Here is a 16,201-nt window from a genome sequence, read left to right on the forward strand (position 1 = left end):
CAGGACTGTAGTTCTCGTGTGGGCATATGTTGAGAGCCACAGCCGAGTTGGTATGGCCCTGGCATATTACCAGAAGGAGTGGTTGAGAGGTGACGCCAGCGAGCCATGAAGATGATGATAATGAAGTTAAGCTGTGCATAATTGCTGTGACTGGATGATGCTGGTTGGAACAGGCTGTCTATTCAGTTGTAAATGGACCCCTGCTGTCCTGCAATAGGGCGGCTCCTGCTGCCTCGGGTCCCGCCCCGTTGAGTTCCGGTTGAGCTCTCCCGGGGGATTCATGGAGAGTTCCATTGGTTGGTGAGGGTCCGGTGGAGGGAGTTGCGGTTGGTGGGTGGTGTTCCCGGGAGTTCGGGCAATAAAGGAATTCCTGTTTGAACCTACAAGTGCCTCGTGGCGGCTCAGTTATTTTGTGCCCAGCCAGACTGCGGCAGTCATAGTGTGCCCTGATCAGTCAGGAGTTCTGCGAGGTCTGAAGGGCACGTCTGGCTCTCTGGCCAGGGGCGCCCACAGGTGAAACCCAGCTCTCTTTGGCTACACACCTCCCCAAACCCACTTCTAGGCTTCTTGGGGTTGTGCAGGATCCAGGTTCTCGTGGACGTAGGACTGACACTCGTTCCTTTCCTTGGTAGCTGTTGGTGGGCCCATGCTCCCTGCCACAGTGGGTCTCTTTGGCTCCTGGACCAGCAGCTGGAGAAAGGGCTGCCTTTCAGGGGCTCTCGAGGGGCTGAGCAGCCCTGCGAGGGCCCCCTTCCACTCCCAGGTCCGGGCTGGGCCCCTCTCAGAGTCTGCTCTGCTGCCCCTGACTGTGTGCCTCTTCCTGTGGAAGGGCCCCTGGAGCCACTGCTGACGCGAGCCTCCTGCCTGGAGGAGCTGGAGCACCTGCGGCAAGGCTTTGCTCAGCAGCAGCAGCGAGACCGCAGCCAGCATGAGTCTGAGCTGCAGCAGCTACGGGTCTACTTTGAGAAGAAGTTGAGGGATGCTGAGAAGACTTACCAGGAGGACCTGACCCTGTTCCAGCAGCAGCTGCAGGAGGCCAAGGAGGAGCCCCCTTTGGGGTCTGGTGAAGTCAGGTACAGAGGAAGCAGGCGTTATTGGGAATGGTTCTGCCGTGGGACCTTGGGCTGGTTCCCATCCCTTGTTTGCCATCTATGCCAGTAGAGACTGGTGGACTTGTTTTAGAAGTGGGCTCTGTGGTCTGGACTGGAAGTGAGATGCCCCCCGTGGGTCCCTGGCTGCTGGCTCCTGCTGTGGTCCCAGGATGCTGACTGAGCCAAAGGCAGACCTGGTCATCCCATCCTTAACCAAGGCCTCTGCTTTTGCACCTGGCCCAGGGAGAGTGGGTGGGTGCAGCTGAATGGTCACGTGTGAAGCTTTTAAACATATTTTTTTTCTTAGTTCATCCTGTACATTTTTAGAAGAGATGTCTTACGGAAAAAGAAAAGAACACTCTGATCAACTTGACCTTCGTCTTGAGCGGCAGAAGGTGATGGGCTTTGTTTTGATTGCTGAGCAAGGGTTGTGGTCACTAATCTGTAATTTAGAAGTAACTGTGCTGGGTGTGGTGGTGCACACCTGTAATCCCATGGCTCCGGAGGCTGAGGCAAGAGGATCATGAGTTGGAGACCAGCCTCAGCAAAAGCAAGGTGCTAAGCAACTCAGTGAGACCCTGTCTCTAGGTAAAATACAAAATAGGGGTGGGGATGTGGCTCAGTGGTCAAGTACCTCTGAATTGCTGTCTGCCATGGTGCAGTGATCCAACCAGGGAGGGCTGCTCTCCTGAGGAGCACCTCTGTTGGCCACGGGTCCAGGCTGAGGGTCCCCCCTTCGCACTCTGGCAGCTCCATCCTGGCTGAGAGGCTGCCCCTGGCCCCCTCCCCTCAGTCACTGGCTGACGTGCATTGATAGTCCAGGGGCTGTGCAGTTGTGTTTGGCTTTGAGTTTTGTCCAGAACATCTTTCTGTCAACCTGTACGTTTCCTCTTCCTCCAGTTACCTCCATGCCGTAGTTTCCTGTCATTCTTTTGCTATTTCTTGCTTGTGACACTTTTTAACACTTGTGGCTAGTCTAGTAGAAGGGCCAGGAAGGGACCAGTTGAGAGACACCTCGACATGTTGATGGCTGTTGATGGCTGCACCAGGTTTTCCTGGGTGTGCAGTCTCCTGCAGCCCTGGGACCCACTGTGCTAGGCAGTGCAGCCCTCAGCACTAGTGCTCTGCCTCTGAGTCCTGGGTTGTTGGGTCAACAGTGGCTTGGGGCTGCCATGACAGAGCACACCACCTGCCGCAGGAACAATAGAGACTCATTCTGTTACAGCCACAGGTCTCATGGCCTGGCCCTTTGAGGCCCTTCTCCCTGGCTTATAGGTGGTGTCTTCTCCCTGAGTCCTCACATGGTGGTCCCTCTCGTGGTCTGTGTCCTGGTCTCCTCTCATGAGCACGCCTGTCTGTTGGATTAGGGAATGCCCTAGTGACCTCACTTAATCTTGACATTTGCCTGTGAAGGTCCTGGGATCAGGACCTCAGCGAACGAATCTGGTAGGGGACCCGCGCAGTCGTCTCCAGCCCTCAGGCTGTCACCCACATGGCTGTGAACGACGGCCTTTCCCGAGTGTCCCCCTCTTCCCATCAGTGTGCAGGTGGGCAAGCAGGGCAGGCCACACCAGCTGCAGGGAAGCTCCACGCAGCCCCCCTGGTTTTCTGGTGCCCTAGCATAGCTGCACCTCAGCTCAGCACGCTCTGTCTCCCGGGCGCTATTCTCTGCGGCTCCTGGGGGCCCTTCCCTCCAACTTGTCCTACACCCCTGGCTGCCTGGGAACCATGCTTTTGCCTGCGCCTCCTGCCTCAGGTTGCTGTTGTGTTCCCTTCATGGGTGTGTGAGGGTGGCTGTGCCACACTCTGCTCGGTCACATTTAAGCTGGTGTCACTATCACAGTCTGACTGTGACCTCTTTCTTGGCCGCCCATGGCTCTCAGGCTGGCACCTATGATCTGTAGCCTTTGTCTCCATCTGTCTGCACCTGCTTTGCACACTGGGGACCTGGGAGTGGGGGGCGGCTTTTGAAGCTCAGGATCTTGCTCTGCCTGCTGTGTGTGCGAGGGCTGCTGAATACCTAAGTCCCCGGTTCTGTCGCTGCCATAGCCCCTGCAAGGCTCATGCTCCTCCAGAACGGGTCCTGTGTGCTCAGGCTGCTCTGGGTGGGAGGTTCTGTCTGTCGTCGACCCTGGTCATTCAGGAACGTTTCCTATCTCCATCATGGTTTTCAGTCTCTGGCTTTGCTGTCTGTGTTTCTCTGTCCTCTTGTTCCAGCATTGTGGATAGGAGGCTTCTGCTCACCTCTTGAAGACCACCCTGGGTGTCCAGGGCGTTCTGTGTTCTGTGCCATCTGTTACGTTTCTGCCCAGGTCTCTGTGCTGTCAGAGGTGGGTGTTCTGTGCAGGTTGGTGACCTATAGCCGGCTCCCTTCCTGCTCTGTGTGTGACTTGAAACTTCCTCCTTGTGGAGGACACAGAACATGTCCTTGTCCAGTGTCTGAGGAAGTCTGGCATGGGGCTCTGGAGAGCTCTGCAGACACCATGGAGGTGGGTCAGGTGTCCCATGTGGCTCGTGGTGTGGGCGACACAACAAAGGGAAACAGAGCCTTCACCAGAGTAGGGTTCTTTGAGGAGGAGTGGGGATCGGCAGCAGGGAGGTGCCCGAGTCCCGAGAGGTGGATGCCCAAGAAGTTGTCGAGGGAGTGGTGGGAGAAGGTGAGCCGAGCCTCTGGAGGGAGGTGCCAGGGAAGGGACACAGTGGCATTTGGCCTGCAGCTGGCTCTCAGACCTTGGTCAGGCTCCCGCGTTGGCTCTCTGGGCCCCTGGGTGGGTGCTGAGTGCCAGGCGTGGTGTGCTGAGGTCTCACTGCTGTTGCAGCAGGGCATAGTAGTCAGGACCTAGGAGAGTCCCCGGTGCGAGATCTGAGGTTCAGGAGAGCTGGGAGCCTGTGCAGGCCCCTCCCTCCTGGGCACTCCTTGGGCACTCCTTGGGCACTATGGAAGGAGAACCACAACCGTGCTCTTCGTGACCTCAATTCTTTTGGGTGGAGGGGACGTTTTAGGAGTGCCCTGCCTGAGTCCACTCCTGGCTCTTGGGTGACAGTGGATCATGTCAGGTCCTAGGCCTCTACTGCACTTATTTTCCCCGGAGCGTCTAAGCAAGGGCTCTCGGGGAGAGGAGGTGTTTGCAGTGACATTAACTCTTGGTCTCCTGGCCTGGTTGTTGGGTCCTGATTAGAACTTGTTTTACAGAATCCTGGTCACCCGTGGGCTTTGGTCTCCTGCTTTTCCAGGGACTCAGGGTCGTGTGACAGCTGTGAGTGTTATGGCCATGCTGTGTCTGCCAGGCTACCTCTGGTCAACATTGTTTGTGCAGGGTCTTGTTCCAGATGTTCTGACAGGCATTTGCCCTCCCTTGTCTCGTCTGACCTCGTGGAGCCGATGGCAGGACTGCTGTGGACTGGTCCACTGCACTAAGCCTTCTTCAAGCCCCAACCCCCTGGTGTCCGCCTGCTGCCTGATGCTCAGGGGAGGGAGTCTTCTGATTCCACAGCACACACCTGGTGGCGCATGTTGTCCTCAGGCTGCAGCTTCTCCAGGCTGTGCTGGACAGTGATGGAGGGGGAGGGGCAGCTGGACACACCTGTGTCTTGGTGAGGTGCACGGGGTTGCCTGTGTGGTCACTCATTCTGGCAGGGCATTCACCATTTCTTTGAACACAGAAGCCAGTGCCTTCAGTGGTACCAACAGCAAGTGAGGTGCCCAGGCTCAGCATGTCTGTCCTGCGTGGTTTACAGATGGGGCCAGCGTGGGATTCCTCCCTGCACGTCCAGCATGAGGACCAGTTGGACAGATGCCTCCTGGGACCTGAGGTGTTGGAGCTAGAGCCACTCCAAGCTGTGCCTTCAGACCAGCACAGCCAAGGTGCGCCTGTCTCCTTGTCCTTGCCCTGCTGCAAGCTGGACCTGCACGGGTGTCCTGTCCATGTACACCATTCAGGATGGATTTCATGGCCACGTCTGCTGAAGCTGGACCATGAGCCTTGCACCTGGAAGTGCACCCCAAGCCAGTCCTGAGGCGCAGGTTAAATCTGGCAGGCTGGCCTGGGTGGGAGCCTGTGCTCCTGGCCCAGCCCGTTCTAGGTGGCTCTCTCTCCAGGCAGGAGCAGGTCTGCCTGTGGCAGTACCCTGGGGTCACAGGTTGCTGGGTCGTAGGAGGGGAACTTTCCTGGGATCCTGCTGTGCTCCTGTCAGACTGGTAGACCAAGCCCGCAGTGTGTCCAGGCAGAGCAAGGGGTGGGTTGTGGGGTTATTGGGAGGTGGCAGGACAGGGAACCCTGCTCATCTCAGAGGCGTGGTGATGGACCTGGACAGTGGCCACTGACAGGGATCCCAGGAAGGTGGGCAGCCGAGGGCAGCTAGTGAGAGACATGATAGTGGTGCCACTCTAGCCCCACCCTGCCCTGGGCACTGCAGTCTTCCTAGTAGAGGGGAAGAGGCCAGGGCCGAGGGGCCCCGTGAAGGAGTGGGAGGGTCAGGTTCCACGCTGGGTGCTGTGGCAAGAGCCCATCTTTTTTTTTTTTTTTTTAGTTTGTTTTAATTAGTTATACATGATAGTACAATGACTTTGATATATCATATATTTGAATCAGATGGGATATAATTTCTCACTTTTCTGAGTGTACAGGTTGCAGAATCAAGAGCCCATCTTTTGGCTAAGAGCATACTTGGGGCTGGAGGGGGAAAGTCTTGAGGAGCAAAGCCCCAAACACAGCCTCAGACACACCCTCCGCCCTCCTCTTGTCCTTCCTGCATCGGGGTGCCTCCGCAGCTGCCAGGGTGTCTTCTCACAGGCTTTGGTGGTGTTCCGTGTTTGCCCTGTGACATGTCTTGTTCTCACTCTGACTGTACCTGTGTTTCCCTCTTCTGTAGAGGGTGACCTGGGTCTGGCAGTGAGGAGGCAGTGTGCCCAGCACTCACAGTCCCAGCCCTCTGGCCTCATGCCCTCAATCCCTGTCCTGTGTTGAGCCGTGGCAGGTTTTACACCCCTCCTGATCTGCAGGAGTATCTTGGGCAGGCAGGGTATGCCTGCAATAGGGTACAGCTGTGCCCCCAGGGTGGGCATGGAGAAAACCACGCCCCATCCTGAGTTAGCACCAGGACCTTTGCCTGGTCTGTGCACAGCCGGTGTCAGTGAAGTGCACTTTTGCTGGCACTGCCTGTGGGTGGGCCATGGTGCGTGACTGCTTACTTCCCTCCTTGTTCCACAGAGACCGAACAGGTACATCACCAGTGTGTGCAGGATGTGACCTTGAAGGAGGACATGCAGGTTGCCGCCAGAGTTCTGGCTTTGGAAGCTGAGCACAAGGTCAGACTGTCTCTTCTACAGACTGAACTCAAGGAACAAATCGAACTCTTAAAAATAGAAAACAGAAACTTACAGGAGAAGTTGCAGCACGAGACCCGTCTGAAAGAGGATCTGGAGAGTGTGAGTAGTGGCCAACACAGGCGCATGGCCCATATGGGCACAGGAGGTCCTGGGGCTCAGAGTGTGGTGTCTGTGCATTGACCACAAAACCTTGAGATTGGCCCTTGCAGTGAAGTGCCAGCAGTGGTTTCTAAGATGGGGCTCATTATGGTAAGAGAGCACCCCAGCCTGTGTCGGCACAGGTCTTGACTCCTTCAGAGACTGGTCGGTGTCCTCGGGCTACTGGAAGAGGGACCTGCCACTTCTGTCATCTAGCTCGTGTCTTAAGTCTCTAGGCTCTTCCTGGTGATGGTTGCAACGGTGCAGAGCCTGCATTCCCAGCCCCTTCCTAGCCACAGTTGAGTGTGGACAGCAACTGAGGGGCATTGTTACCCAACCAGTGTAGGCCCAGGCCTTGCAGCCGTGCTTAAATGCAGATGAAAGTGCATGTGCAGAAACTCCTCTGTCTTTGCATGTGTGTATTGGCTAAACTCTTCTCAGTTCATGCTCGTGACCGGATGTGACCACTTGTCTGCTGTGCCCTCTGCTTCACCCCTTTGTTCGCCCCTACAAGCATCTCTGTGGGTTTTCATCTTCATCAGAAGAGCTTGGAGGAAGCTGTTTCTGTTGTGAGTTTTCCTGGGCTGCTGTTGACATCGAGGCCCTGTAAGGATGTGGACCAGGGTAGGGCTAAGGGCGACCTGTGGGGAGCCCCGTGGGCGTAGAAGCTGTTGCCCCGGGACAGGCCTTCCTGAGCGCTTTTCCCAGGCCACTGCTGTCTGTGATCACCAGTCACCAGAAAAGGGAGGTGGGACTATCTGTCTCTCTTCCTCGTCTGTTAGCTCTCACTCTAAGTACCTGGAAGCTGTGTTGCGTGTGCTTGTGCTGTGGAGTCTTCCTGGGCAGCAGCCCTTTGGTCGCCGCGGCACTTGTCTTGGAGCCGTGTCTGCAGATGCAGACTTGCTGACCTTGTGCGTTTTGAGTCCATCATTTTGCCTTCTCTCCCAAGGCCCCTGGGCCTCCTGCAGACCTGTGCCGGCAGTGAGGTCTGTGAGGCTGGAGCGGTGGTTGGCGTGGTGGGCTAGCCCCTTCGTTGCCTTCTACGTGTGTTCTTCTTGTTTTTCATTCCTCTCCTCCTTTTTTCTCACTTTTGGAATTATTTGAGTTTTTGCTGGATAGATCTTAACGTATCTGTTGGCTTTTGCGTTACAGTTCTCTGCCCTGTTTTCCACGTTTGCTCAAGAGATGAGTTCACAGTAGAATCCATAGGATACCATTTCACAGAAGCTGTAAGATTTCGTCATTGTGTAGATGTATCTTTCACCTCCTCTTTGTAGTACATTTTAACAGTTCTGCATCCCCCTATGTTGTAAAATCCACCATACTACATGTAGGATTTACTTTGAAAAGTCATATATTTGAGAGAAATACATCTCCATCTTGGACTTTTATACCATTTCTGGAGTCCTTCATTTCCTCCCAAGGATCTGAGTTTATCTTCAGTTGTAGAGTTTCCTTTAGCATTTCTTGCTATGCTTGCTGCAAAAGATTTCTTTTATTTAAAAAAGTCTTTATTTCACATTCATTCCTTAAGTTGTAGATGGACACAATGCCTTTACTTTATTTACTTCTAATGTGGTGCTGAGGATTGAACCCAGTGCCTCACACGTGCCAGGCAAGTGCTTTACTACTAGCCACAACCCTAGCCCTCACCTTCATTCTTGAAGAATATTTTTTGCTACATAAAAATGTCTGGGATGACAGATTTTTTTTGGTCCGATGTTGTTAGACTCTTTTCTGCTGGTTTCATTGTCTGTGTCCTCTTGGGCTGGTCTCCATTGGTTGTGTTTTCTTTGCACCCTGGGTCATATGTTCCTGTGTGTTTGTGTATCAGCTAATTTGAGCTGTATCCTGGACGTTGTGCATGTTGTGTGAAGACTCTGGGTTCCGCTAGGATCTGTTGAAGTCTTGTTTGCTTCAGCAGGCAAGCGTGGCCAAATTGGACTCACTGTGTCCGTCTCCTCTGTGTTGGACCAAGCATGGTGTGCTCAGTTCTTTTGGCTTTAGCTGGCCTGTTTTGGAGTCAGCCTGTGCCCATGTCCATCAGGGCTCAGCCTGAGATTTGGGCAGCGGCTGGCTCTTCCTAAGAGCTTCCCCTCACTCTCCTGTTTTGGCACACACAGGTAAGGCGATGGGAGTTCCTGGGTAGGGTATCTTGGCTCCTGCTGCCAGCCTGAAGCCTTGGAAGGAAGACAGCCTGGTGCCCTTCCTTCTGCGTGTGGGCCCACTGCTTCCTCAGCTCTCTACAGGCCTTGTGTGGTCACCAGCACTTGCTCAGTTTACAGTTGCTGTCCCTGGGAGGTTGATCTGACCGGAGCTGCTCAGCCATGGCCAGGACCAGGCCTAGACTTTATTTTTTATCATTTTTAAGTGAGAAGTTGAGGTCAGCCTTTTATACCTTATTTTGGTTTGGGTTTGTTTCTTGTTGATGACATTTAGTGCTTTATTGACCTGCTTTCTTCCTTTTCAAATCTGGAATGTGTGCCTGTGCTCAGCTTTCTCGTTTATCTGCCTGCGTACAAAATCACTTCAGGGTTACCCGTTTAACTCGGTGAAGATCAGGAATGTGGACCTCATGACTGTCTGCTCGTCTCTCTGGGACCTCCCATCTTCCTGCTGTGGGAGTCTCTCTTGGGTCATGGTGGAGGAGCCTCCAGCCCTGGCTCTGCTACAGCCATGTGTCCCTGGGTTGGCTTTTATTGAAGCCAGGGGACAGTGTTGAGTGAGCCCGTCTTGGGCCCCTGCCACTGGCATTGCTGTGCTCAGCATATCACCTGTGCTGGAAAAGTTCCCTCTTCAGAGATGGGTTTCAGTCATTGCTTCTGAAAAGTCTTTCCCTTTAATTTTTTTCCTCTTAAATAAGATTATGCTTCTCTAGGTAAAACGTAGTTTGTTAGAAGACCACCAGGAAGAACTAAATAAAGCTGAGCAGAAGGTTCAGCTACTGAAACAAGAGTTCAGACACAAAGAAGTGGAGTGGGAGCTTTTACGCGAGGACCTGAGGAGAGAAGCTGAGGAGAACTTAGCCTCAATGTGCCGTGAGCTAAAAGAAAAGGCCGAGTCTGAGAAGCAGTCTGCTGTGAGCAGGTTTGAGCGTCGGGAAGCTGGGATGAGGCACCTGCAGGACCAGCAGGCCGCACAGATCCTGGCCCTGGAGAAGTCCCTGGCGGAGCAGCAGGGCCGCCTGCGGCAGCTGGAACAGGCCCTTGCTGGGGACCAGGCTCTGCCCTGCCATGGGTGCAGCCAGGACCCCCCTGTAGCTTCGGACGGGCAGCGTGGCACACTCCTCGAGGGGAAGGAAGAGTGTGCCCTTCAACTGATGCAGGCTCGGAACAGGTGGGTGACTCGGGCTGTCGGGTGGTATGCAGCTGTCTCCAAGGTGCCAGGCAGGCTGAGGGAGGCCCTGGGAGGATGGAAGCCCAGTGGGTGCTCAGCCAGGTGGGAGGATGGGAGCCGGAGGGGGTGTGATGCCCAAGTCTCACTCTAAAGCAGCAGGGCACCTTTGGGCCCCATAACAGATGTGTGGTGACGGGTTGGGGTCCTCCCATGGAGGCTGCACTCCTTGTGTGACATTAGTGCACATATACCTTTCGTGCCTCTGTGTGTTTTGACATTTCAGCAGCAGCCAGGTGTGGTGGTGCATGCCTGTAATGGAAGGCGTGGCAGGAGGATGTCAAGTACGAGGGCAAGACCCTGTCTTAAAACAATATGTCAAGGGCTGGGGTGCAGCTTAGTGGTGGAGTGCCCCTGGGTGCCACACCCAATCCTGGAAAAAAGACACAAAACAGCACTAAACCTGCCCCACCCACAAGGCAGGCAGGTTACCCACATGACTGACTGGGTTTTACGCGTACAGTTTTTTTTTTTTTTTTTTTAATATTTATTTTTTTAGTTGGACACGATATCTTTATTTATTTATTTTTATGTGGTGCTGAGGATTGAGCCCAGGGCCTTGCATGTGCTAGGCGAGCATTTACTGCCGAGCCCCGGCCCTAGCCCTAGGTTGTTTACTTTTTTTTTTTATTTTTTAGTTATACATGAACACAATATATTTATTTTGTATATTTATTTTTATGTGGTGCTGAGGATCGAACCCAGTGCCTCACATGCAAGAAGCAAGCTCTCTGCCACTGAGCCACAACCCCAGTCCTTACGTGTACGGTTTTAAATACTTTTTCTAAAACCTTCACTTGCCTAAAGTTTTAGAGAGGTTCAGAGCCCGCCTAGGTCCTTTCCTTTTGTGCACCTCAGTCCTTGCTCTGGTGGCCCCAGTGTCCTTGGTAAGGGGCCGTTGGGCCTGGTGCTGGCTCTGCCCAGCATGTCCCTCCTTCCTTGTCAGCTCTCTCGTGCCACAGGTGTGCGAGAGTTACGCTTTAGGCCCCCAACTTGAGTTCAGCCCAGACCCGCCACATTGGGCTAACGTCCAGCCCCACAGGACCTCTGTGTCTATGTTATGGAGGGCAGTCTGTGGAAGCCCCTGGACATTCATAGCGCCCAGGGGGGCAGTGCCTGTCTTCCACTGAACATGGTGGAATGCACCGTGAGTGGAGCCGTGCCCACAGCGCAGCTCGGTGCTTGTGGTTCCAGGTTCCTCCTGGCTCCTGATGAGATTCTGCTCCTCCTTAGAAGCTGGTTTCACTGCCCATCTGGCTTCTTACTGCTCTTTCTCAGGCGCTTGTGCTACTTTGCGACCCTGTGAACTTGCTTCCCTTTCGAGGGTCAGGTGGCCCAGGCTGGGAGTTAGGGGCCTTGAAGAGCGACTGGGGTGTCTACCCTGCTTGGTCCTCAGAGACGTGTGTACAGTCTCCCTGTGGGTGCTGTGTCCTTCCTGCTGCCTGAGCCCTGGCGACTCCCCTGGCTCTCCCCTGAGGACAGTTAGAGGTCAGGGCCGAGGTTCTGAACAACCGAGGTCAAGGGGAAAACGTGGCTCAGGGCTTGCAGGGGCCAGTGCAGCATGGTCATGGGCCCTGCCGCCCCCGCTCACCTGGGATGATGTTGCCTCAGGTTTTTGGAGGAGCGTAAAGAGATCATGGAGAAGTTTGCTGCGGACCAAGATGCTGTCCTGCGGGACGCTCAGGAGAAGCACGCCCACGAGCTGCAGCTTCTGCAGCAGGGACACCAGCAGCAGCTTCTGGCCTTGAGGACAGAACTTGAGAGCAGGCACCAGGTGGAGCTGGCCGAGCTGGCGGCCACCCTGCAGAGGGAGCAGCAGGTGCTCCTCGAGGCTCGCGTGGCCGAGCTGCAGACGAAACACGCTGCGGAAGTCAGTGCTCTGGAAAGGAGGCATTCGTCAAGCCTGGATGCTCTGGAATCCTGCTGCACGTCTGGGGTTCAGGCCATTCAGGACCAGCACAGGCAGGCTCTGCAGCTTCTGCGAGCAGAGCTTGAGGAACAGCTGCAGACACAGGGCTCTTCTCACCAAGCAGTGTTGGCTCAGGAGTCGGAGACACTTAAGCTAAAACACGAGAAGGAGCTCCAGTCCGCCAAGGACAGCCTGAGAGCGGAAATGCGCGCCGAACACACAGAGCAGCTGAAAGCCCTGGCCATGCAGCTCCAGGGTGCGCACCAGGTGAGGCCTGGCCCTCGGCCCCGCACTCGTGTTAAAGGCTCTCGCCCCATTTCAAGAGCCATGCTGGTCCTTTAGTCAGGCAGTTGGGTTCTGGTACAAAGGAGTTTGTAGGGAAGTCCCTTTGCCCTAGACGTGCAGCCCTGGCCCTGCGGTCAAGGGCGAGGACCTGTAACCTTCCTACTGCAGAGCTTTGCACTTCCTCTGCTCTCCTCAGCCTGGGGACTTCGCCTCCCTGAATGGGCACGGCTGCTGTTTGTGCTACGAGTGGCTCCTGGGATGCCAGGCCTTGGGCAGATGGCATGCCAGGGCAGTCTCCCTACTTGGGAGGGTGGGTGCACTTGGTCTCAGCATCCACACTGGTCCAGGAGGATGGAGCTGGGCCTTCTCTGGGTTGAATTCAGAGAGCAGTCTGATGCCACGGGATGTGCCTCGGCAGGTGCCTGCCCTTGTGAGCACTCTTCCACTCTGTCAAAGGCAGGTAGATGCTGGGCGGGTTCAGTGGTTCCTGGGCATGGATTTAAACCTGTAGGTCTTGGTCCGTTGACTTATGGATGTAGTGTTCTAGCAGACTATTCAGAAAGCAGAACCGTACCACTTGATTGGTGGCAGAGTTTGGTGGTAGAAAGCATGTGGAAAGTTAATTGCTCTGTGCACCTGGCAAGGCTGTGGGGGGTGTGCAGGGCCCTGGGTGGGTGTGCTGGGGCACACCACCTGCGGATGGAGGAGGAGACCTTCTGGAGGAGGAGAGGGTAGTGGCGTGGGGCAAGCTGGGTGCTGAGGCTGTGCTCCTGGAGCACCACACCAGACGGCCCTGCAGCAGCTGGGGGACACACATGCAGCCCTGGCTGAGGTGCAGCCTCAGTGAGCAGAGCAGGCTGGGCTAGGGGAGCAGACTGAGCAGGTGAGTGCCGCATGCAGCTCCCAGGGCCTCTGAGTCTCCACCAGAGCTCCACAGCCCCTGCTCGTGGGTGCTAGGGTGTCTGCTCCAGGGTCAGCTCTATTGGGAGCAGAGCCCACTGAGACGCACTGGAGCTGATGCCTCTGTGGGGTGGGCTGCTAGCCGTATCCTTGCAGTCTCTGCAGGGCAGAGCCCTGGTGTGGGCCTGGAGGGCAGCAGGTGGCTCCTGGGTGTTGATATTCTGGCAGCTGGACACAAAAGGGGTTGATGGGACTGCTGACCTAGGCAAGTGTTGACCCAAGCCCGGGGAGACATGGCCCTGGGGTGAATGGCCAGGGTGTTGGTGTCTGCTGGACTGGCTGACGGTGGTAGTGGTGCATGGAACCTGGGGGTGATGGGGAGGTCACGGTCTCTGTGTTGGTGCCATTTCTGTGAGGATGTCGAGGGTGAGGTGAGTGAGCTGCACAGAGTTGTGACTTTTGCCCACACAGCAGGATGGGGTTTTTGAAGTGTGCACCCAGCGTGGCGCCTTCAGGCTACATGTCCACATGAGTGTTTTGTCAGGTGCTGTGGTGGAAGTCTGACCATGCAGTTGGAGCCTCTCTTGGACTTCGGAGGCAGCTATGGAAGGCCTGGCTGGGTCCCTGGGACCTGGGTGGCCCTGAGCCTCAGCTCCCTCTCACTTCAGATTTGCACTGTGCTCTTGAAGAGAAACCTGTGAGCAGGGACCAGATGTAGTGGGAATATAGCAGCTTGTCAGGAAGGAGAGCCCTCAGGAGGAGGGGAGAAGAAAGCCCTGTGGGAGGCGGCTCTTTGCTTCACCAGTTTTGTGAGGGAGGCCTGGAGGAGATTATTTGAGGGTCCTGCCCAAAAACACCATCTCTTGGCTCCAGACAGACAGCCTCCATTAGAGGTGCTGAACCTCTGCTGTGCCTGCTTTCACCCACAAGTCACTGTGACACCCAGGACCGGCAGGGGAAGCACAGTTACATTGACATCGAGGAGCTTCACCAACAATCAGGGCAACACCTGTCACCCTAGCCTGGCTGACAGGTCCCAGTTGCAACTTGTTTCACAGAATTGTGTGGTTGGTGTGCTTTGATGTGAACCACACAGCGTTCCTGGGGACTTGGGGTCTTATGACAGTGTGGGTGTTGTGGTCGTGGGATGCCTTAGGCCTCAGTCTGGTCAGCATAGGACACTCCAGCAGTTATGCCTTTTTGAACTAGTGTACTCTCGCTGCTTGGTCTTGCTGAGTCCTCTGTCCCTCTCCCATTGCATGGGGAAGAGTTGTTAGAGTGGAGGCCAGGAAGGGGTCCTGAAGTGGCTGTCCTGTCAGACCCTGCAGTGCCACTGAGGCAGGGCTTTTGGTCAACTGGTTTGTTTTGAAGTATTTTCTTTTTCCTTTTTTTTTGAGAAAAAGGAAAAAAAAAAAGTCTTACTGTATTGCTAGCAGAGGAGAAACACAGACAGGGGGCTTCTGTCCCGGAGGCTGTGATTCTTCCCATCAGGGGGAATAGGGGGCTTTTGAGAGGTGAATCTGTTGCAGGAAGCAGACCTATCAAGGATCCAGTCTTTGGGCCCAGAGGAGATCAAACTCCAGATCAGGAAACATGTTTGCAAAAGCAGAGAATAATGAGGGAGAGACATACTCTTCTCACAGGCCTCAATAAATCTCTAGCCTGTATCTGAAGCCTCCACAGAGGTACTTACACTTCAAAGGGAGTTGTCAAGACTCACGGGGTGGGAAACTAACCCTTTCCCCAGGCACCAGTTTTTCTCAATGATGTTCTTATGACTTTATTTTACAACTAGATCTGGTTCTGCCATCACAGATCAAAGGCTACATTCCACTTGTTGTTCTTTCAGGGTTGTAATTCACTTGTTAATTTGGGATAGAGTTATCTGAGATTTTCTGATACCCTCCCTAAAGTCTAGATAACTTTGTTCGTATGGGGGGGGCGCATACTCAGGGATAGATAACTTTGCCTGGGATGGGAGAAAAGGTGATTCCATTTCCCTGGAGATTAGGGAGGAGAGGGCGAGAGGAAGAGAAAGAAACAGGTCCATTTAAAAAATAAGCTGCAGTGGCAGAGCAGTAAGGGCTCATTCAAAGCCCAAAGTGGACACTTGCATTTCCCCACTGTCAGTTTCTACATTCCTTTTCTATGGGGAAAATGGGCCATGCCATCTCCAAGCTGCTTCCTGCTGAGAGAGGGCGAAGTTAGGGGAAGTGACCAAAAGTCCTTGTTCTCTTTCAGGTGGGGTGTGGACAGTTAAGAGTATGCAGCATCAGAGCAGTCCAGAAATCCATGTTGGCAGTTGGTGGGTGACTGGACAAGGGCAGGGATCATGCAGATGGCCAAGGGTGTCACCGCGACTTTACCGAGTTTGTTTTCCTTTTTCTCAAAATGGACCATGATGCAGCAACCTGAACCATTCGTGGAGAGAAGGTGGATTTCTCAGAGCTTCGGCAGGTGCTAGGAGATTCCTCAGTCCCTCTCTTTATGCACAGGAACAGCTCCTCTGCTTTGACCCAGGCAGACTCGCCCGTCTCCTAACTCTCCTGCAGTTGGCTGTCAGTCTCCTTGCCTCCTCAGCCTGGATCTGGGGTTGCTTGAAGAGCCAAATCTGCCCAAGAAAGCTGGAGCGGAGGCTGTTCTTGGGTCCCATCTGGGATGGCAAATTTGCTACCAAAAGTTTGGTCCTTTTCCCTGATATGCCAATCCAATAATGACATGGTTTTGAGAAAAAGGGAAAAGGTTTTTTTGCTTTGCTAGCAAAGGAGAAGCACAGGGACTTCTGAGGCTTTGATTCTCTGAAGTATTTTCTGCTGCTGGTGTCAGACTGCTTGCTACCTGACACCTCTGCATCTCTGCAGGAAAGTGCCCACCTGTAGGTCTCCCCTGTGTGGACGCTGGGCACCCCAGCCTCAGGTCCCCACATGCCTGCTGAGCTGCTGATGGTACCCAGTCCGCGCACATTCTACCCTACAGGCTGCAGAAGTCCCTGAAGTCAACCGAGGACCTGGCTCGCCTGCCTGTGGGTCCTCATTCCTGGGTCCTCCTGCGTCTGAAAGGCTCCTGTATTCTGGCCTTCCTGGGGTGGGAGGAGAAGAGTCCGAGCAGTGCCTCCTAAATGATTGTTTACTTCAGGTGAAGCATGTGCCAGAGACA

At 54.6% G+C, this 16,201-nt stretch overlaps 1 protein-coding gene across 12 annotated transcripts in view; it reads left to right on the forward strand.

Annotated features, from left to right (window-relative positions):
• Pcnt (pericentrin) overlaps positions 1–16,201 on the forward strand; it is a 98,113-nt gene that overhangs the window by 26,388 nt on the left and 55,524 nt on the right. For all 12 annotated transcript variants that reach the window (XM_058577308.1, XM_058577306.1, XM_058577310.1 and 9 more), the window contains exons 9-14: positions 830–1,073; positions 1,399–1,486; positions 4,830–4,956; positions 6,302–6,519; positions 9,437–9,894; positions 11,563–12,127. In XM_058577308.1, coding sequence (XP_058433291.1) covers positions 830–1,073; positions 1,399–1,486; positions 4,830–4,956; positions 6,302–6,519; positions 9,437–9,894; positions 11,563–12,127 — 1,700 coding nt within the window. The remainder of the gene's footprint in view (positions 1–829; positions 1,074–1,398; positions 1,487–4,829; positions 4,957–6,301; positions 6,520–9,436; positions 9,895–11,562; positions 12,128–16,201) is intronic.

This window comes from Marmota monax, unplaced genomic scaffold (genome assembly GCF_021218885.2).
Source record: "Marmota monax isolate L192 unplaced genomic scaffold, Marmota_monax_Labrador192_F-V1.1 WCK01_AAM20220418_F8-fsc00125, whole genome shotgun sequence".
NCBI classification, from domain to species: domain Eukaryota; kingdom Metazoa; phylum Chordata; class Mammalia; order Rodentia; family Sciuridae; genus Marmota; species Marmota monax.